Source organism: Pelophylax lessonae, assembly GCF_965119305.1.
Source record: "Pelophylax lessonae genome assembly, chromosome: 5".
Taxonomy (NCBI): Eukaryota; Metazoa; Chordata; class Amphibia; order Anura; family Ranidae; genus Pelophylax; species Pelophylax lessonae.
This window is the reverse complement of record NC_138772.1, coordinates 116,282,846-116,306,419: the sequence shown is the minus strand read 5'-3', so window position 1 is coordinate 116,306,419 and position 23,574 is coordinate 116,282,846. Positions and strand designations below refer to the sequence as shown.

Here is a 23,574-nt window from a genome sequence, read left to right as displayed (position 1 = left end):
GGTATATAGGGTCTCCTCCTTTTTAAAAAGACTAGCATAGTCGTCCTTCCTGGCCCGAGCCCAGGTGTAGATGCGAGGTGGGGATAGATCTGGGACCCTTGTCTCACAGGCCTCACAGAACCCCAAGTTCCTGGCACACTGCATGCGAACGACAGCCCCCTCAGTCTCATCACTGAGTGAACTAGGACTTGCAGAGCTGCTTCTTTTCTCTGTTCCCCAATTACATTCAAGCTCCTCTTCCGACTTCACACATTAAGGCCCTCTCCCAGGGACCCAAATTGACATTGGAAATGTGTGACCCTATGTCAATGGTTCTTCCTCACTGGACACATTAGAGGCCTTCCTCTCAGGAACCCATTGATTCCCCTTTGCCCCTTTAGGAGCGGTGCTTTCTGCCTTTTTCCAGGGATTACTGGGCCTTCTTGCGGCCTTGACATGGCATCTCACCTCCGAGATACGGGTCTCCCTGGCCTGGCATGCCGTAGTGCAGGTCTGTGTTACTGGTCCTGGCCCCAGCAGCGCTCTCAACACTCCTCTTCCTCTGCCCACAGGGATCCCCATTGTAGGTGCCAGCAACTCCCGAGTCACTCCAGTCTCCCAATAGGCACCAATCGCACCCCTGTGTCCCACAGGGTTGAGTTTGGTGATTCAGCCTGCTCCTCAGGTACTCTGCCAACACGTGAGATACCCCCTGCGCTCTGACTCACTCCGGCATCCACCATCTTGCTCCTCCACACACGTGTCTGCACCTCAGCTACACCTGATGGTGGAAGTGATGTCTCAGCTCTCTTCCTCCACTCAGATTGGCAGCTTGCGGGTGGCGACTCCGCCACGACTCCAGACTAGCTGACTCTCTGAGGGTGGCTCCTCCTGTAGGGCAGATCTCTTTAGTGCGCGCTTTCCAGCGCGGTGCAATAACCCCTTCGCCGCTGCCACAACTCTTCCCAACCGACATGAATGGTACTGTGCTGCAGATTGTGTTCACCAACACTGACACACACATCTGCTTCTTCTATCTGTACTTGAGCCTCAGTTACGCTTCTTTACTAGCTTCTTCACAAGCCAACCAATCTCCTGTACTGCCACTGAAAATCGTCCCGCTGTCCTCAATTGCACGGCCACTATTTTTCTTCACAGTACATGTACAGACATGACCCCTGATGCACCGATCCCTGCATTCCGGGTGCTTTCTCCAACACTTGAAATCACACTTGCACCAATTACTGTAAAGCAGACATAGTTCTCCTGTACAATATAGCACATCCTTTCTCCATCAATGCTCCAGCACTTTACTTGGGAAAACACACTGTTTCTTTGGTAAATGTCTGGTCGTGGCCAATAGCAACCACTGCTGTGATCCTGATTTAACAGCACACTTTCACTGATCACTGTAGAAAAGACATTACTTTCTTCACTGACACTCCAGCACTTTACTTGGAAAGACATGGCATTACTTGGTGCAACTTCTTGGCCATTGCTGGTAGCAACTGTTGCTGTAATCCAGGAGTACATCCCGGAGGATGCCCCCAAATGTAGCACTGCCCCTGTAAGGACTGCAGGATACTGACTCTGCGGGCTCCCCTTGTTACCAACACAGGGTTATGATTAGATAAAGTTCCTGGATCCCTCCTTGCTCCTATTGGCTCTTGACAGAAATAAACAGTCTAGGGGTGTTGGTTTGTTGTTGTTTATTGGTATTTGGGATAGGAGAAGGGAATAGTGGGATAATCCAATTGAAATATTCACAACATTTGATTTCTTCTTGCTACAAATCTCTGCTGACAGATATAGAACAGTCAGGCTGTTAATTCACCCTGCCACTGGGATGAATGTGGTTCAGTCTCTTGTTTTCTTTTACTCTTTCTAACAAGAAGATTTGATGGACGATCACCTATCTTCAAGACACTCTCCCTAGCACCCTCTTCCTGCTGACACACGTCAACTGACTATCCTATGAGCAGGGGTGGCCCCCCTCAGGTCAGGCCACTTGACATGAGTTCCTGTACTCACGTTACTGCAGAAACAGGACCTCCAGTGTCTCCCCTCTCAGTTAGCTTCCCTGGACCTCTGGGTTCAGCTCCTATCGACCAATTCTCTGGCCCTCAGAACAACCTCCTGAGACTGCATGGCACCTCTACATAAGAGGGGGCAGCTGCCCCCTCCCTCCAACGAAAGGCCCCGAGCACATGTGCTCCTGTCTTTTATACACTATCCCAACATGCACCGAGGCAGCCTGTCCTCTGCCAATCATCGGGACTGTATCAAAAGCCTATGCATCCATTTGTCAGGTTTCCTCCCACTGTCCAACATGCCTCTCTATTAGACCAGCGTGAAACACTCTCTAGACTGAATTAATTGCATACTTAGCACAATGAGCAGACCTCACTAACAGATCCTGCTCTCTGGTAGACAGAGAACAATATAGATTTGCCTGCAGCTCTTCTGGTAGGCAGACAGAGCTCAAAACTATACTTTCTCACTAGCACCTAACAAGGAGGGTGCTACATATAGATAACATAAGATGGCGGTCATGGTCTCTGAGCATGCAGTCAGAAACAACATCTAAAATCCAGCTCTTCAATGGGCAACTCGAGTGAAAAATATTTTGAAGTTACCCAATATTTAATTCCCTCTGTGGGTAATTAAAAAGCACCCAAGGGATTATCTTTGTGTTAGTGTAAGTTGTTTTTAAGTTACTGTGCAGTAAAGATTATTGAATGCATCAACTCATTGTAAGCAGTCCATTCTAAATAATTCATAGATAGTTAGGGCTCCTTCATACAGGGGGCTGTAAAAGCAGGGGATAAGCTGCTGTTTCACCAACCTCAGACCACCCACCTAATAGCAGCTGCTCAAGGCTATACACATGCCATGGTTCCAAAGCAACAATCAAACACTGTTGAATTCAGTGATCTGTACCACTGCCAAAGGTGACTCATTTACGTGGATGTGGCTGTGCCGCAACTACCCTAAAACTGCATACATTCTAGTGCAGTGGGTTGGCATTTTAAGAGTTTAACCACTTAACGACTGCCCGCCTGCCACAGTTTTACTGCAGCAGGTTGGCTCTGTCCTGTGAAACGACGTAACTGTACATCGCTTTGCAGGACCGCTAGCGGGGCCCACAGGGGAAGCAGATCAGCGGGTCCGGCGGCCGTGATTGCCACGGGCACCCACAATCGCTCTCCATGGAGACAGAGCGATGGTCTGCCGTTGTAAACATGGCAGACTGCTGTTCTGTCAGTTATGAACATAAGGATCTAATGTGTTCCTCTTCTTTAGAAAAACAGGTCTCTGTGTTCATGCAGAAAGCCCATCCCCCCACAGTTAGAAAGCCCCCCCCCAGGGACACATTTGCCCCTTTGATCGTCGCCCCTGGTGTTGACCACTTCCCTGCCAATGTCATTAGTACAATAACAATGCATATCTTTAGCACTGATTACTGTAGTAATGTCACTGGTTCCACCAAAAGTGTAAAAAATGTCAGTTAGGTGTCCGATCTGTCCGCCGCAATGTTGCAGTCTCGCTAAAAATCGCTGATCGCCGCCATTACTAGTAAAAAATAAATAATAAAAATGACATAAATCTCTCCATAATCTCTGTAGTTTGTAGACGTGATAACTTTTGTGCAAACCAATCAATATACACTTAATGTGTTCTATTTACCAAAAATATGTAACAGAATACAAATTGGCCTAAAATGATAAAAACATTTGATTTTTACATTTTTTTTTATTGGGAATGTTATATAGCAGAAAGTAAAAAATATATATAGTAAAGGGAGGATGACCAGCGCTATGGACTAAGGATATATGAGGGGACAAATAGATAAGTAAATTAAAGGTGTGAGCTGCCACCAATCAACCCTTAAGTGCAAGGGTAAAAATGAAATATATTATGTGGCGATTGGTATCGGCGCTACCTTAAAATATAAAACGTGACCTCCCCAAAGTGTGGGTGAAAAGATGTAAGGGTGTCACCAAAAATTATGTTTTGTGAGTAGATTTCTTAAATGAAATGAAATAAACAATCCGTGTATTTATTGAATTTCAAATAAAAGACAAATATAGTGATACATGTGCAATATACATATCGAAATGGTGAAAAAAAGGAAAAAAATTGGGGGGGGGGGGGCAAGTGTTCCCACAACCACAAGTGTTATATCAGGTATACACTTTCCTGATATCTGTGCCACACAAGTATTGAAAGTAAACAGGTGCTACTGTGCAGAGTTCAAAATGACCACAACCACAAGTGTTATATCAGGTGTGTACTTTCCCTGATATATGTGCCACACATGTGCTAAAAATAAGCAAAAAGCTGCTGTGCAGAGTCCAAAGTGTCCACTAGGTGGCGTCTGCAATACGACCTGTGCAGCTGTATGGGGGGTCTCTTCTCCGTATTGGGGGAGCACTTCCGAGCCGATGGTCTGGTGCCCTAAATGCTCATAACGAGAGAAGGCCCCAAAGTGAATAGATAATCCATACAATAGCGGCAAAAAGCGCAGTACACTCACTGTTAAGATGATCTGGATCAGAGTAGAAAAAAACAGTCCGCGCCGGGATGCTTCCGCGTTCCACGGCCGACAACCGGAAGTGACGTTGCACGTTCTAGACTCCGCCCTACGCGTTTCGTCAGAGGGACGTCAACTGGAGCGGCCTAAGCCTACAGCACCTGGTATTCCCAGGCGGTCTCCCATCAAGGTACTAACCAGGCCCGACCCTGCTTAGCTTCCGAGATCAGACGAGATCGGACGTTTTCAGGGTGATGTGGCCGTGCATATCTTTAGCACTGATTACTGTAGTAATGTCACTGGTTCCACCAAAAGTGTAAAAAATGTCAGTTAGGTGTCCGATCTGTCCGCCGCAATGTTGCAGTCTCGCTAAAAATCGCTGATCGCCGCCATTACTAGTAAAAAATAAATAATAAAAATGACATAAATCTCTCCATAATCTCTGTAGTTTGTAGACGTGATAACTTTTGTGCAAACCAATCAATATACACTTAATGTGTTCTATTTACCAAAAATATGTAACAGAATACAAATTGGCCTAAAATGATAAAAACATTTGATTTTTACATTTTTTTTATTGGGAATTTTATATAGCAGAAAGTAAAAAATATATATATTTTTTTCAGAATTGTACATTTTTTTGTTTATAGCGCAAAAAAAAAAAAAAATCACGCACATGATCAAATACCATCAAAAGAAAACTATTTGTGGGAAAAAAGGGCATAAATTTTTTTTGGGGTACAGCGTCTCATGACCGCGCAATTGTCAGTTAAAATAACGCAGTGCCGAATCGTAAAAAAAAATGGCCTGGTCATTAAGGGGTAAATCCTTCTAGTCCAGAAGTGGTTAAACAGGCAGGGATGAGGCGACACTGACTCCTAACTGCCTGAGAGACACCCTCTGAAAACTGATCTACAGTGGATCGCTTTTCAGAGGGGTGGCAATAATAGCCACACGTGAACAAGCCATTAGGATGTTATTAAATTAAAAATCATATGGTGGTGCAGACCATAGCACTTTGGTGGTTGCTTTGTTTTTCCTCTGCCAAATTCCCTAATTCCCAGATTCCTGTTTTCAAGCTGCTTCACCCCCTTACAGGGCCCCATGGGGCCACATTTACATGCTCACGCCCTTCTGGAACACCAGAATCATCTCCTGATGATGTGTGCTTCCGCAGCAATACATAGCCGGGGGGAAGCCACTAGCTCTCCCTGCTCCCTACTCCATACAGTTTATTGACACCAGCTGCTGGAGTATGTACTGTCCCTTTAGAAGAAGTACAGTAAAGTACACAGAGCGCATGCTTCCCTTCTGGGAAATTTCAAAGATCTGCAGCCAGGTGTAGTAAGCAGTCAAAAATGTACAGTAAGTTGTTCTACACAAATTATAAGAAAGAAAGGACTGGAGCATGTTTGAGTGTGTTACTAGAATACATTTATTTAAAAAACATTGGATGTTTAGTACTACCTTAAAACCAAACTAAAGGTAATAATAATAAGCAGGTAGCTCTTTAATGCAGAAAAGAAATGCAATATGTCTTCAAACACTCACCTGCCTGCTTGCAGTCTTCTATTCAATACACACTGGGCTGCACATGTGCAGCTCATCCTGCACTCCCGGCACACTGCGGCTGTACCGAAATGACATACTCCTATGCACATGTGCAGCTCATCCTGCGTTCCTGGCACATCGCGGCCAACCCCAAATGACATACTCCTTTATACATGTGCAGCTCATCCTGCATTCCCGGCACACTGTGGCTCTGCCGAAATGACATACTCCTATGCACATGTGCAGCTCATCCTGCGTTCCTGGCACATTGCGGCCAACCCCAAATTACATACCCCTATGTACATGTGCAGCTCATCCTGCATTCTCGGCACACTGCGGCTGTGCCGAAATGACATACTCCTATGCACATGTGCAGCTCATCCTGCATTCCTGGCACACATCGGCCAAGCCGAAATGACATACTCCTTTGTACATGTGCAGCTCATCCTGCATTCTCGGTACACTGCGGCTGTGCCGAAATGACATATTCCTATGCACATGTGCAGCTCATCCTGCATTCCAAGCTGAAATGACATACTCCTATGTACATGTGCAGCTAATCCTGCATTCCCGGCACACTGCGGCTGTGCTGAAATGACATACTCCTATGTACATGTGCAGCTCATCCTGCATTCCCAACACATTGTGGCTGTGCCAAAATGACATACTCCTATGCACATGTGCAGCTCATCCTGCATTCCCGGCACACTGCGGCCGAGCCGAAATTACATACTCCTATGCACATGTGCAGCTCATCCTGCATTCCCGGCACACTGCGGCTGTGCTGAAATGACATACTCCTATGCACATGTGCAGCTCATCCTGCATTCCCGGCACACTGCGGCCGAGCCGAAATGACATACTCCTATGCACATGTGCAGATCATCCTGCATTCCCAACACACTGCGGCTGTGCCGAATTGACATACTTCTATGCACATGCGCAGGATGATGTCATAACGTCACCAGCAGCCAATCAAGTGGCTGAAAACCTGGCATCCAGAAATAGCCCGGGAGAAGATGTCTGTGAACCCGAGGGATTTATCCGATGCATTGCTGGAATGAGGAGGCAAGTATTTATTTCAGTTTAGTTCCAATTTATGTTACATTTTTGTTTGGGGGTTTAGATAAACTTTAACCCTGTATCAAAAATATTACGGAAGAGATGATCACTCTGCTTTCTCCGCTTCTAAATAAGCTCTCAGTATTAAATAGCACTGTGCAATGCAGTAGAGCCTGACTGGCTTTCAATGTTGCCTTGCTCCTTCTCTGTCTACATCCTGTTGTGCAAGGGATTACTGGGCACTAATATGAAATCAAACTCCAGTACCTATACTCATTTTGGTAAAAATAAATGTCAGGTTTCTTTTAAGCAGAACTAAACTCTCTCAATCAACATTAAAGTGTTACTAAACCCACAACAGTAAAATAAGTTTGTATTTTCAGTAAAGCATGCTTGTTAAACTTACTGTGGAACCTAAAGGGGTTAATCCTCTGCATTGTGTAAAAAGGCTGTTTGATCCTGTCTTCTTTGATTCTCCCCTTCTTCCCCTGTCCGCAATCCATCTCCTGATAAGACAGAGCCTTTGGAATCACTCTGCACATGCTCAGTTTGGTGTGTATTGCTAGAGGGTTTTTTTTTTCTTGAGAGTGCATGTAATCAGCAAAGGGCCAATCAGCACTGTCCAGACAGAGGGTCAGGGGTCCTGCAGCCGCATAGGACAGTCAAAGTAGAATAAAAACTCCTCCTACAAGCTTTAACCAGATACTGATAGAAGCCACAATACTGCTATATACTGCTGATGAGAAAAGGCATTTAGCAGTTATATTTACTAAAATAATTTCCATGTTCTGTGTACTGTTGAAGATCAGATGTAGTGAATGTGGGGTCCTGGGTTTAGTAACACTTTAACTATTTACAATCCATATGCTGTAGAACAGTAAATAGAACAGTAAATAGATAGGAAGGTATATTTATTTGTTTCAACCTTTATTTTTGGACTTTTTCTTCATTTTCTTCCTGGTTTCTGGCATAGGCCAAAATGATGCCATACATCCCAGGAGTCTTCATGGGTATTTGTTTCTTTCTTCTGGAGAAGGGGAGGGGCTTTCTCAGCTAAGCACATCCTCCTGTCTGAATGCCTGAGCTAAGGGAGGGCTGATTCCAGGAAGTAAATGATACATGAATCTGCTCTTTTTCAAGGGTAGAAATGCTAGGGGGTACAACATTGATGGATGGGTGATTTTACTTTTAATAATTAAAATAATTCAACAGCGTGCTCACATACAGTTGACTTCCACATTAACAAGTCTATAAAGGGATTCAATTATGGCTTAGTTTATCTGCCTGTACTTTAGTTATTATAATATTCACAAATAAAATAGGGTTGCAAGTCTTCTCCTAAAGGGATTGTAAAGTCTCAAAGTTTTCCAGCTTAATTCTATGCATGTCTTCCTTGCTGCAGCTGCCCCCAGAGTCCCCTTTTTCTTACCTGAGCAAAATTGGTCCAGTAATGTGCACGAGCCCAGCGGCTCCAGCCGCTGTCTTTGTTTGTCCTCATTGTGCTTGTCAATCAAATCCAGTGACACAAATGCAGGGGGCAGATCAATGGACGCAGCAGCGGGACTCGGGAGCGTGCCCGCATGGGTGCCCCCATGGAAAGCGGCTCTCCGTGGGGGCACCCAAAAGAGAAAGAACCAGGAGTGCAGACAGGGCACCCCAGAAGTGGAGGATCAGGGCTGCTCTGTGCAAAACCCTTGCACAGAGCAGGTAAGTATGTCATGTTTGTTATTTTTATTTTAAAAAATGTGAACCTTTACAACCCATTTAAGTCTTCTTTTGCAGCATATTGCTACACTACTAATGATACCAACTTTGTGAACAGAAAGGAAAAGTTAGAGGGGCACTAAACCAACTATAGCGTAGTAAGCGAGTTTATTGAAAACATAAAAAAAAGATAAAAATTGCACTCAAAAGTAGATAAAAGCTTGTCTCTTAAATCAGTGTGCAGTCCAGACATCTACGGAGAGGGAAGACCAGAGCGCAGTTCCCTCCGTGACTGCTTTACCAGAGCTGCTACAGCCAAGCACTGTAGACAGGGGAAGAACTGCCGTTGTGGGACACAGAAGACACCGCCAGATGATGTGCTCCCAAGATGTGACGGATGATGTGCCAGGACATGTGTAGTTGCAAGGGCTGTCAGGAAATGCATTTTAGAGCTAACGTTGTGATCATAAACCCAGGAACTATTGCAAAGCTTCCCTTGCTCCCTACAGTAGCTCAATGTGTATTATAGTGCAAGCCCTCCTGCAATGCTGATTCCATTTTTACATGCTAAAAATTTGTTCTATTACAACTATAGTCAGCTTGACCATTGATCTGAGACGTACAAATAGCTTGCTAATTATTTATAGAACTGAAAAATAATTTGCAGACAAAATGTTAAATTCCTGGAAAATAAAATTATTTAAAATAAGATCTAGAGAGGGAAAGAAGTGCAAGCAGTCAGAAACCTCTTAAGATCAATCAGCGCTAATGACAGATATATATTTAATCATTTTATGGCATGATTGATGGCAGTTACAGCATTAATAGTTTTTTTATGTACTGCCATAGACTACACTATTCCTATTTATGGAAGTTAAAGAATCTTCTACACAATAAAGCCTGGGTCTAGAAAATCTATGGAACTGTGCCCTAGGTTTCCAGGTCCATCAGAGAAGACAAAATATATTGTAGGCTTTGTATTTAGATGATGTTATTTCCCATAAACAGTTGCTTTTTATTTCAAGAAAAGTATGAGCCTTAAATTTTTTTTATTAATGCTAAAGCCTATCTCTGGGCATACACAGAATCCCTCCATTTCCATCCATCCCTCCCTTCCAATTCCCAATAAACAAACTCCTAAAAGTGTTTTTTTTTCCTGCCCTAGGCCAAAATGGTTTCAGGAGTCTTCATGGGCATTTTTTTTCTTTCATCTGGAGGAGGGGCTATCTCAGCTAACACCCTCCTACCTGCATACCTGAGCTAAAGGCAGGTGGATTCAAAGAAGTATGTGTTAAATGAATCTTCTGACCTAAATCAGGGTCGCCATGGGTGGAAATGCTAGTGGGGAGGGGGTGTTTTTCAAAGTGATTTCTCCACAAACTCATGGAGACATTGATCAGTGAGTTTGCTTTGAATATTAAACATGAATTAAATAGTGTTTTCAGTTTGTGATGTTCAGGTACAGTTGAGTTCCACTTTAAGAAGATTGAAGACTCAGGAGCGGATGTTTCATATGACCATGGATTTAGGTAGGTATTTTGGGCTTTTAGCTTTAGTGGGTGGGGGTGGGGAGATTGATTTGATGTCTGGAGAGGAGATCACACTACTCCTCCTAACCATGCTTTTCTTTCCAAAAGGTCAGCACCTTCTTTCTACATGTAAATCCTGGTGCTTGCATATAGGCCTTTTTGTTCTTGGTTGTATTTAACAGGTTGTCTAAACGCACATCAGCACCCTTGATGCCTCTCATCTTGTGACTTGTAAAAAATATACGATGCATGATGTATGAGATGGGATATATTTATAGGAGGGGAGATAAACTGGGGAAAGGCTTACCTCTTAGCTGCAGTAGACTTATATCAATCATTCAGAATGCATCTCTCAAGCAGATCTTAAAAGTCTGTTGCATTGTTTAGTCACATAACAAGAATTCAATAAATATTTTTAATGATAAAATATATTTTTGGGTTTGTTTGTGTGTTTGATTGTTTTTTAATTATTATTCTATTGTATGTTTCTGCATGTCAGAAATGTACAGTATTTAGCAAAGGCAGGCAAGAACAGGATCCATGCAGGAGCTTCTTTGGGGCAGGAGCACACGTTTCTTGTCCCATAAACGTTGTTATTGGAGCGCCTGCAAAATGTGTGCCTTTTTGCTTTTTTTTTGCACACTCTCATTGAAGTCAAAGGCGGCCCAAAACACCTCATTCTTCTTCAACAGTAGCCCATGTACCTTTTGGAGCTTTAGACAATGAGTTTCAGGTGCTTGAACTCGAATAAGAACAGGGACAATTTAAAAGCATGGGATTTTGCTTGATGAGCATTTTGGAGCTTTGAGCTTCGAGCACCAAAATGTGTCAGTGGAATTTTAGTGTATTTTTGAAAAGTGTAATATTTACAAATTGTCCTGTGTGCATCCATACAGGCTGAATGGTCTTTAAGCTGCCATGGTGGCAAACATATACACAAGGATGGAGTTTACCATACAGGAGGTGGAATCAACTGATTGTCATCTAGTTGATATGGAGTTACTATCGCATTTCTAATATACAGAAAATATAGGGGAAAAAAAGGGAATTGGTTAAAACTTACCATGCCTATCTTACCCCTTTACTACACAATTGTGAGGCAAAACTAGAGTTGCACTTTCAGAAAGTGCCTTCTCGTGATTTTTAACTCTGTAAGTTTTCATAATCTGCTTTTTTTTTAAGTCAACATTCAATGGTGCATTTGATGTTTGTTGTAAATATTTTATTCAAGCAAGTTAATTTCCTTAACCAATAATTTTCACTTTGTTCAGTATGTTTATAATGTGCACTATTCTCACAAACTGCGTGTTCATGGCTATGTCTGATCTTGGACCATGGAGCAAGTATGTTGAGTAAGTATCATTTTACTGCTAAATATCTTTATTAATTATTTTGGTTACTATGTAGGAATATATAATTCAGCTTTCAAAATCCCTGTATGAGCTATGATTTATAAACGTAAAATGCTTTGAGTATTTTTAATTGTCAGATATGCTATTTTTCACTAAGAAATAGGAAATATGACTTTTTAAAATACTTAGTTGTCCTAAAAGCATTAAAACATCACTTACAAGATCTCAGGTTTTCCAATTTTATAGTTCAGTTTGATAAAAAAAAAAAAGAAAAATGTGCAACGTGTAGTAACTTATAGTAATGTATTAAAGCAAAATCTCTCATTGTTCTTCCTTTAATAAAGTGTATAGGTATAATTTTAATATTTTTATTATTTTTTTTTATCTACTGTATGTTGCACATTTGCAGTGCTTTTTGCACTGAACGATCTTACTGAGTAGGCCAATATATATGCCATGTTCTTAGCTATGAAGATTGATATTTTTGCATTGTATCTAGATGGGAATATATTTAGTTATGTTTATAGCTGGTCATATTTAATTATATTTGTGTATAGGGATACGTTTTTGGTGCTTAAAAGCCCCTCACACTCAGAACTAAAAAATGAATGTGGGTAAAATGCCTTTTAATTTTTTAAATTCAAAGCCAAACATAGCAAAATAGTTTAATGTTTTTGGTTTTGTCTTACTATGTGTGAGTTCTAATTGCATGCTTTTCTTATACAAGGATGTAAAATAATATTTAACAGTTTGTAAAATCTCTGTTTGTACACCTTATTGTCAGATTTGCTGTCTCTTTTCTTTAAACTTCCAGTATTTAATTGGAATGCTATTGGTTTATGTTTCTACTGCTTGTGTTTATTGATGTCTTAACTTTGTTCTAATAAAATCCTCTGCCAGGGCTTTCTTGTAAGACACACTAGGCACGTAAGTAATCCTAATCTTCCATTGAGCCCTTCCATAAAGTTTGCCAAACTCACTGGTTATGCTGCATCATAATAACATCATAAGCAGGTCTTACCTAATGAATGCCATTTTTTTTTTTGGACTTTTTGACACAACTTATTTTTTCATTTTATAATTTAAAAAAATAAAATTATAAACAATTTTTGTATCATATTCTTTTTTGATACAGACTAATACCTCGATATATTTGATAACAGATGTAGCCTGGATATGTGGTAAAGGCATGATCAAGAGCAACAAACTGCAGTATAAACTAAAGACTATTCCTTGTGTCTTATGTATGAAACCAAATAAATTATGATTCAGTTATTGTATATGAACTATACATTTGTTATATGTAAGATTAGGATTTTTGTTCCCATTAAGATTTTTGATCATAGATAAGAAACCTTAAAAGTTGCCTATTTGAGATTAATCAAATTCAGCTCTACTTATATGGATCCATTATAGATCTAATGTAACTAAATATCTGAATTGAAATGGACATTCACTAAGATATCACAAAAACTATGTTTAAGGTCTTACCTAAACGGAAATAATAAAAATGATGTAGGTTCCCTTGAGTGCTTGCCACATGTCTGAAAAGCCTAGGCTCTTAAAGTAAAATAAAGGCTAAGTAATCAACTAATATTTAAATGTTTCCTTCGTATCTCTCCCCTGGCCCTTCATACATTGTGTAACAAATTGCATTATAAATACATTTTAAGCATTTTATCAATGCAGTAATGAGACTGACAAACCCTGGCTGCTCTGTGTAATATGGAGGGCCGCCATTGGGAATTCATTTCATAGAGCAATGATGTCAGCCACCGGCTTCCCCTGCTCTATGTGTTGTCTAAGAGGGAGTAAGTTACCTCCTGCCAGTTACAACAGCTGCATCAAACAGAGTGAGAGATTTGAGCTGTGCAGTCACATGACCCCATAGAATAATATCCTAAACCCCTAAAAAATGTATTTGTTTTAAAATATATTAAGGGCCGTGGGTGGAGAAAAGGGACAGGGGCATTTAAATGTTGGTAAATCATTTAGCATTACCTTCTACTTGAGATCTCTGTTAAAGGGGATGTTCAGCATTTGTGTTGGCTGAATATTTTCTTCAGCAGAAGGTATGTGACAAAGTGCCTAGGATTTCAGACATATGACCGGCAATGAAAGGAACCTGGAGTATGGGTGTTTGCCACCTGTATGGACCAACCATATCTGTCATAATGATTTGGAAAGCATTATGGAATACAAAACCTGTTTTATTTCAAGCAACCCAACAGTCGAGATGAAGTTTTCGGTGGGCCAATTTGCCCACATATGGAGTGTTTTAGATAATGCTGAAAAAATGGAACTATGGTTGCTTTTAGTAATTAATGATACTTTATCTTTAAAGAGTATGTATAGCCAAACTTTTTTTTTTTTCGTTTTAGCTAAAAGTAAAAAGGATTAGAACCCCTGTGAATTTTTTATTACTGTCTGCATTTCTGGTGGTGAGTTTCACCGTCTCTATTTGTCCCGACGACCATTGTCACAGAGACAAAAGTTATAAGAAATCCAAAACATTAGAACTGTCACTAGAACAAGAAGTGGGGGTTAATCTCCCAATGGGGTCTCCAGTGCCATTAACACATGTAAAAGAAGAGTTTTCTTCACTTTGTAGGGATGTATTACTTTTTGCATTTCTAGGACAGGAAGTGAAGAAGAACCTCCCTAATAGAACACAGCAAAAAATATATTGACAGGTGTTTTAACCATTTCACACTCTATCCAAAACTTTAAAAAGTTTTGGCTATATCCATACTTTATTGCTCACATAAATGAAAAAAGTCGATTTTGTAAGATCGTTTTTGCATTCACAATTTCAGCGAAGGGATGCTGGCTTGGAAAGTGTTTGTTTCTTTTCCAAAATAAACTCTTGCTTTCATTATCTTGTCTGGAATCTGTGGAAGGAAATATATTTATCTCCACTTTGTACTAAAATGTAAACAGGAGGTTCAAAAGCAATCAACAAAGCTATAACTTGGCTCATTTTACTAGTTGTAACAAAGGCTTGATAATCAGTAGCATCTGCTGCTTTGAAATGTGGTGGCTTATCTTTTCATTGTCAGTGGAGAGAAAGGAAAAAGCCCCGGGTTACCCAGCACATAAGGTATCTCCTGTGTGCAGGATCTAAATCAAATCCAGCTTTGACTAGCAGTACCAGAAGATGTGATTGAAATAGTGTCCTTTATTATTTGTGGGACCATCTTGGGCACAGAAGATGAAGGCTGTCCTAAGCCCACTGGGCTGGATGTCACCTCTTGTGTGCCCAAGGTAGGTATGCCTTTGTGCATTACTTATTTGTGTAGAAAGGCTGAATTCAGGACTCAACAGCAACTCATATGACTAAGGTTGCTATAGAGACTGGCTGAATGATAGACAGAAATCTGCAGTCCTCACTTGAACCTTTTTCCAGAGCCACCCCTATGATATTTGTTTCTGGCCTGGTTGCTGAGCAAATGAGACACAATTTTGATTAAAGGATTTTTCCCTAATCTCTATAGAAAAGAATACAGTTGTTGATAAATTACAGAATTTACACAACATGTTGAAAACATGTGAAAAGAAGAACTTTTTCACTCAGAAGCTTTCATTTGTGATTGAATCTGGCTTTAAATGACTTCCCTAATGTGTGGCTGAAAATATGTTTAATGTAGAGCTATGATCAAATTATAAAATTACATATGTGATGTAGGCTGCCCATACCAATAAGACTAGGCTATCTAATTTTCTGAGTCACACTGGAACATTTTGTAAGTGTACCTATTAATCTTGCCAGTTGGAAAAGCCCTTCCTTTGATAGAATGCCAACCCGGCCAACATTCGCCCATGTGTACTGAAGCCAGTCCAACAGAAGCCGGCTTCTGTTGAAGGGTCATGATCGAAAAAGGCCAGCGCTCTCAGTTACCAAAGGTGTTCTGGTAGGGGAGTCATCCCCCTGTCAGAACACAATAGCACAGCAGGGGGAGATCACTTAACTAACATCGAATTGTTAGTACAGCAGCTCTGACCTGAGCTGTCAGTTTTTATTCATTCAACCTGCTGAGTATACGAGGTGTTAGTCTAAAGGGGGGTTTCCTACTTGATGTAAATTTTACACCAGCTAAATAAAACTATCTTTGCTTATATTAAAAGGGAAATACCCCTTAAATGAAGAGTCAAAGGGGCATGACCGAAAAAGGTCTGCCTACTTACTCCTGATCAGTGTCTCAATGGTTGGGAGCGCTGATCAGAGTGTCCGACCTGAGCTGTCAGTTTTTTTTTTCGTTCAGCCCGCTGGGTTGAAGGAAAAAAACCTAGCCGTGTGTACTAAGCATAACTCTTTCCACAGCCCTTTAGATTGACAGTTAATTACTCTATCTGCAGAAGCTTAGGAAAATGGTGAAAAAGCCATGCTCAGTCCTTCTTAACCCTTCCAACACTGTCTGCTGAAGCACATGAGTAATCCATGCTACATTTACCTTCAAGAAGAGGTACAATACATTTCTTTTAAGACATATAGGCCTCTTTCGCACAGTTGCAAAGGGCTGCACACCATCAAGAAGGAGTGTATTTCTCTGCCCAGAAGTCACATGGGTTGCAACCACAGGTGCAAACTGTCAGTGTTCTGGGCCCCTCATCCATCCTTGTACACATGCAACCGCTTATGTTCAGTTACATACTTACAGACTTGATGTCTGTCAGCTTGTCAATGCAATCCGTCAGCTGTGGCTGTATGCAAACACATGTGACTACTGGGTGCAGAAATATATTCCTTCTCCACGGTGTATGGCCCTCTGTGGCTGTGTGAATGAAGCCCTAGTATGCCAACTTATTTGAAAGGATAAGAGCCGGTTCACATAGGCACGACCCGACTTTGCCGGGCGACCTGTGAAGTCGCAGTGCGCAGCTCGCACCACGACCTCGGATCGGCATGCACGGACTTCATATCATTGAAGTCAATGCAGGTCGCCCCAAAGTAGCTCAGGACCCTTTTTCTAAGTCGGAGCGACTTGTGTCGCTCCTATTAGAACGGGTCCTGTTCTAATCTATGGCAGGCGACCCACGGTAATTTTTTAGGCGACCAGGTTGCCTGACAAGTAGCCCCAGTGTGAACCGGCTCTAAAAGCTAGAGGATTTGGATACATTTTAAAGGAGAAGTGGTTTGGTAAATATATTTATTATCTACCAAAAATAGAATGGAAATAAACCCATCTATTAGTGGAAATACAGTCTAAGCAGGCTATTTAGCCACTACAGGCCAGGATTAAGGAGGGCCTAGTGAGGGCCCCTCCCTTGATTCTTGCCTCTCATCATTCTGTTTGCCAATATGTACTGGCAATATCATCTATATTTATCTTGCTGTCTGCTGGAAGTGTGTACAGGCTCCATGTCAGCACTGTTTCTTTGGGAAAGCGAACCAGGTAGCATCATCATATAGGCAACCACTTTGGAACCTTTGTATAAACATTGACATCAGGCCTAGGATGTCTTTTTCCTGCTCCCTGGCCCATCTGCGACAAACTGGTGTCATCTAAGAAGATGAGCTGCCAAGCTGTCTCTAATGTAAACCTTAGTTCTTGTATACTTGAGGTATAGATTTTGATTTTGTAAATAAATTCTTATAGAGCAGCATGGTGGAATCACTACTATATCTGAAACAAAATGATTCATGAACATTGTAGCATGTAACTGACTCTGTCATTTCATTGTCAGCTGAGAACGATCATACCTCTCATTCTCTCAGGAAATAGCAACATGTTTATTAACCCACACTGTCTGATTATTCATGTATAACACATTTTGATGGTTCAGCTTCCTTGCTGAGCTTCTGTAAGAATGCTTTGGTGCCTGTGCATTTATTACAATAAAAAGCTTGACAAATCTGATTAACAGAGCATAGTTACTGTATGTGTGCACTGATGAGATTTAATTAGTTTGTGCCCATGTTTGAGAACTATTAAGTATACCTAAAGCCGAGAAAGGCTAATTTCTTCTTTGTAGTAAGTAATTAAGTAAGGAAAAGAACATTTAGAAAAATGCAGCAATCTGCAGCAACAGATCAGAATTCAGTTTGGCTGCAGTAAACTGAAATCGAATTGGCTCTATATGTTACATTATTATTACTAGTACATTTAGTCAGGGCTTTTTTTCCCTGACAATAGGTACAGGTACTTCCCCTTTCCGAGTCATCTCTTGTCTCCTCCCTCTAGCCACCTCTGAGCACTGTCCCTTGGTTCCACCCCTATATAGAGAATACAGAACAAGTATAATTTTTGGTGCTAAGTAGGTTGTACTAAATTTGCTAATGAAAGGCAGTAAAATAGATCCCCTGCAGTCAACAATTTACCCCTCAGAAACAATAGTTCTCCACAGCAACAATAGACCCTCCAGCAACAATATATCCCCCACAACATCTATAGATCCCTCACAGACTATAGATCCCTTCCAGCAACTATAGGTCCCCACAGCAAAAATAGATCCCTCACAGCAACTATAGATCCTCACAGCAGCACAAGATCAACTCAGCAACAATAGATCTCCCCTACAACAATAGATTCCCCCACAGCAAAATAATCCCAGTAACACTAGATCTCCCAGTATCCAGTATCAATAGGCTCTCCAGCAGCCAGCAACAATAGACCCCTCTAAACAGTAGATCCCCAGAAACAATAGATCTCCTTCACCAGCAGCAATTGACCGCCCCAGTAACAAAAGATCCCTCAGCAGCCAGTATCAATAGACCCTCCGGCACATCCCAGCACCCCTTGGCATAATATACATTTAGTGCTGGAGGTGCCAGAACTGTGTTCCCCAGCATTCACACTAAAAAAGCCCTGCATGCAATGATCACTTTGATGTAGGTCAGGCATGAAGCAGAATAATAGTTTTGTCTTAGAAGGCATGGCAGAAAGTGTGTCTTTCTAGAGGTAACCTGGCAGGAAATAAGAACCTGTGCCGTTATTCCTGCTCCATCTTCCGTGCTTATGACAGCTCAACAATTTTACATACCCCACCACTAATGGTCACCAAGACCAATAGAAAGGTTTAGGTTTCCCAACATAGACCCAGACAGCAATTGAAAGGTTGTAAACCTTCCACATTCTACTAGCAGTTGGAGAAGGCACTCCTTTCCTCCCTCTTCTCCACATGGCATGCAATGTTTACAAACAATCCTTGACAGCCTCTTCTGTAGGCAGGTGCTGTCCATACTCCGCACTGTAGGTGGCGCTCAACCAAAGGGGCATTGCAGAGGGGAAGGAAGTCATGAGGAACTTGGTTCCTCTATGATTTTCTGTGATCACCAGGGGAGCAGCTGTCCGATTGGATGCTGGTGCCCATTGTGACCTCTGCGGCAATCTTGGGTGAGCGCAAAGCCTATTTAGGGGCCTGGCTCTCTGAACTGGAGCGTAGTATGTGAGTTATTAGTGTAGGGACAGGTTCCTTGTTTTTCAGTGACAGTGCATAGCGGCAGGGAGAGGTTCCAGAGTAGTAGGGAAAGTGCAGGGACTATCCTACCTCCTCTGGAGAAGCCTCCCATTTTGGTGTGGTCTAGCTAGGCAGCATTCCCGCTCCTCGCTGCAGAAGCAATAATGTTCCTCTACTATGGTGTGTAAGGGGCTCTGGTCGGCTGTGCCTACCCGCCGAGCCTAATTGTGCATTGAGGGACTTTCTTAATAACTGTTTCCATTCACCATGGCCTCAGTGTATTCTCTGCCACTGACGCATCACACTGCACCCTACCTACATCTTCATACAGCGAGCAGTCTTTACAAATAGGCCAGAGATATGACAAATCTGGTGATAAGACAGTAACTTGACTGAAAAGCCAGCATTGCCGGGAAGGGTGCGGCAAGTTCCCTTGTGTGCCAGTCAGGTTTTAGCTAGCATTTTTGTAGCAGCAGTGTAGTGGGGAAAAACAATACCAAGAATTTCATTGCTCACTGTCTGGAACACCTTCAGTTTTCTTTGCTCCAGTTCACAGAAACTTTGGGCAGATACACTCAGCACTGAAGAAGAGCCGGAAGCACAGCCAGCTCCCCACGCTTATGGCTTCCTGGGCTGTGCAGGCAGCTGTGGCTATTATATCCCCCCAATACAGTTGTATAGGAATTACTATAATAAGCATTGCTCTGTAGGAGACTGACTACTCATGTATTACAATATGGCGTATAGAAATGAATACATATGATTAGTACAAATATAGTACTATAGACATCCAGCTTCTGCAGTAATTCTCACATTGACAGAGGAGATAAAGGGACTTTTAGCAGCATTCAGGATGTAGAAAAACGAACCTATCAGAATGTAAATACAGGTATTAAACAGCAATTTAATAAGCAGCATATTTACAGGCATATTAAGCGTAGGCACCTGGGCTGTGAGCACACACACGGCCTGATTCGTTTCAATGTACATGACAGGTGGGGGTGACTTGCAGGACTGCAGGAAAGCTTTTAAAAAGCAGCTAATCCAGCAGAAGCATAGTACAAATATCTGCCACCTACACATCACTCTGATTATTTCACATCTAGATTTATCAAATCAAGAGGAAACTACAGAAAGCAAAACCTCCCTAATTTCTCTATTGCGGAGACTTTTGTAATTACATTATACTACACATGGATTGAAAAGCTTTTCTTACATACTGCTTGACCGTTAGTGGCCAGTGCAGTAATATACAGTACATATATATATATATATATATATATATATATATATACAGGGCCATTTTACCGAATGGGCTCGCAGTTGCCCGGGGGCCCCACATGCCCAGGGGGCCCCACCTGCCCAGGGACTCAGCCCCAGCCAAGCATTAGTCCCGATTCCTGTGTACATCCCGCCGCCAAACTTAGAAGGTGGCAAGCGCCTATCGGCCCTGCGCTGCTGTGAGGTCACTTGGGCCATAGTGGGGGAGCCCACAACTGCAGGAATTCCTGTCCACCTCCACGGGAACAGGCACACACAGGACAGTCAAGTCTGGCTCCCGTCCATGTGTGTGTGTGTTTACCGGACCCAGGTGTTGAACTTGGAAGCTGTCATTACCCTGGCACTGCTGTATCCATAAATATCGCCTTATCGTTAATTTGCATTTTTATTCTCGTAGGTGATTGTGTAGGCAGTGCCCCAGTGCACAGCATTGCCCGGGGCCCTTTAATGCTCTTAAATATAATATATATACAAGTGAGTACACCCCTCACATTTTTGAAAATATTTTATATCTTTTCATGTGACAACACTGAAGTAATTACACTTTGCTACAATGTAAAGTAGTGAGTGTACAGCTTGTATAACAATGTAAATTTGCTGTCCCCTCAACATAACTCAACACACAGCCATTAATGTCTAAACCACTGGCAACAAAAGTGAGTACACCCCTAAGTGAAAATGTCCAAATTGAGCCCAATTAGCCATTTTCCCTCCCCAGTGTCATGTGACTCGTTAGTGTTACAAGGTCTCAGGTGTGAATAACGAGCAGGTGTGTTAAATTTAATGTGTTATCGCTCTCACTCTCCCATACTGGTCACTGGAAGTTCAACATGGCACCTCATGGCAAAGACCTCTCTGAGGATCTGAAAAATTAATTGTTGCTTTACATAAAGATAACCTAGGCTATAAAAAGATTACCATGACCCTGAAAATGAGCTGCAGCACGGTGGCCAAGACCATACAGCAGTTTAACAGGACAGGTTCCACTCAGAACAGGCCTCGCCGTGGTCAACCAAAGAAGTGCATGTGCTCAGCGTCATATCCAGAGGTTGTCTTTGGGAAAAAGACGTGTGAGTGCTGCCAGCATTGATAAAAGGTTGAAGGGGTTGGGGGTCAGTCTGTCTGTGCTCAGACCATACACTGCACACTGCATCAAATTGGTCAGCATGGCTGTCGTCCCAGAAGGAAGCCTCTTCTAAAGATGATGCACAAGAAAGCCCGCAAAACGTTTGCTGAAGACAAGCAGTCTAAGGACATGGATTACCGGAACCATGTCCTGTGGTCTGATGGGACCAAGATAAACTTATTTGGTAAGATTGTTTCAAGCGTGTGTGGCAGGACCCAGGTGAGGAGTACAAAGACAAGTGTATCTTGCCTACAGTCAAGCATGGTGGTGGGAGTGTCATGGTCTGGGGCTGCATGAGTGCTGCTCGCACTGGGGAGCTACAGTTCATTGAGGGAACCATGAATCCCAACATGTATTGTGACATACTGAAGCCGAGCATGATCCCCTCCCTTTGGACTCTGGGCCGCAGGGCAGTATTCTAACATAACAACCCCAAACACACCTCCGAGACGACCACTAACTTCCTAAAAAAGCTGAGGGTAGGGTTGATGAACTGGCCAAGCATGTCTCCAGACCTAAACCCTATTGAGAATCTGTGGGGCATCCTCAAACAGAAGGTGGAGGAGTGCAAGGTCTCTAACATCCACCAGCTCTGTGATGTTGTCATGGAGGAGTAGGACTCCAGTGGCAACCTGTAAAGCTCTGGTGAACTCTATGCCCAAGAGGGTTAAGGCAGTGCTGGGAAATAATGGTGGCCACACAAAATATTGACACTTTGGGCCCAATTTGGACATTTCCAATTAGGGGTGTACTCACTTTTGTTGTCAGCGGTTTAGACATTAATGGCTGTGTGTTGAGTTTTTTTGAGGGGACAGCAAATTTACACTGTTATACAAGCTGTACACTCACTACTTTACATTGTAGCAAAGTGTCATTTCTTCAGTGTTGTCGAATGAAAAGATATAATAAAATATTTACAAAAATGTAAAGGGGTGTACTCACTTTTGTGAGATACTGTATATGGGTACATGCACACAGTAATAATATATCGCCACTTTCGAAGTGTTTTGCAGGACAATTTTATGGGTCAGATGGTGAACGCACCGACAAACAATGCGGTACTAGACCTACTGATTACCAACCATACGGACCTGATCACGGATATAGAGATACGGGGCAACTTAGGAAAAAGTGACCATAGGTCAATTAGTTTCAGTATAAATCATAGAAATAGGAAACACAAGGGTAATATAAGGACACTGAATTTCGAAATCGCCAACTTCCCTAAACTGTGCTCTTTGCTAGACAATATCAAAATGGGATAGAAACCTGGGAGAAAAGAACATGGAGGAAAAATGGGAGTACTTCAAGAGCATACTAAATAAAGGGATTGGCCAGTGCATTCCAAAGGGGAATACATTTAAAAGAGCAAAAATAAACCCTGGGCGGCTAAACTCCAACATAAAAATACATATTAATACTAAAGAAAAGGCCTTCAAAAAATACAAGGCTGAGGGGTCATTGGCAGCATTCCAACATTACAAAGAGTGCAATAAGAAATGTAAAGGCGAAATCAAAGCGGCTAAAATAGAACACAAGAGATATATAGCAGAAGAGAGTAAAAAAAACCCCCAAGAAATTCTTTAAGTATATAAATAGTAAGAAAGCGAGGCCAGAATACATTGGCCCCATAAAAGACGACGAATGGAATCTGGCCACAGAGGACATAGAGAAGGTGAAAGTATTAAATAATTTCTTCTCTTCAGTCTTCACAAAAGAGTTGGGGGGCTACACTAAACCAGCTTGTAATGATAAATTAAATAATACACCTCAGGAAGTACCCCCATCGTTAACAGAAGATAGGCTTAGAACTAAACTAGAGAAAATTAACATAAATAAATCACCAGGACCAGATGGCTTACACCCGAGGGTTCTCAAAGAACTCAGCCAGGTGATAGCCAGACCATTATTCTTGATCTTTACGGATAGTCTAAAGACGGGTATGGTGCCAGGTGATTGGAAAAAAGCCAATGTGGTACCAATATTTAAAAAAGGGTCGCGATATATCCCGGGTAACTGTTGGCCAGTCAGCCTAACATCAGTAGTCTGCAAGATTTT

General features: G+C 42.1%; 1 protein-coding gene across 1 annotated transcript in view; it reads left to right on the top strand.

The window, feature by feature from the left end:
* LOC309556717 (sodium channel protein type 5 subunit alpha-like) overlaps positions 1 to 23,574 on the top strand; it is a 600,678-nt gene that overhangs the window by 185,183 nt on the left and 391,921 nt on the right. Inside the window, 1 exon segment of the mRNA XM_082259196.1 lies at positions 11,622 to 11,711. Coding sequence (XP_082115322.1) covers positions 11,622 to 11,711 — 90 coding nt within the window.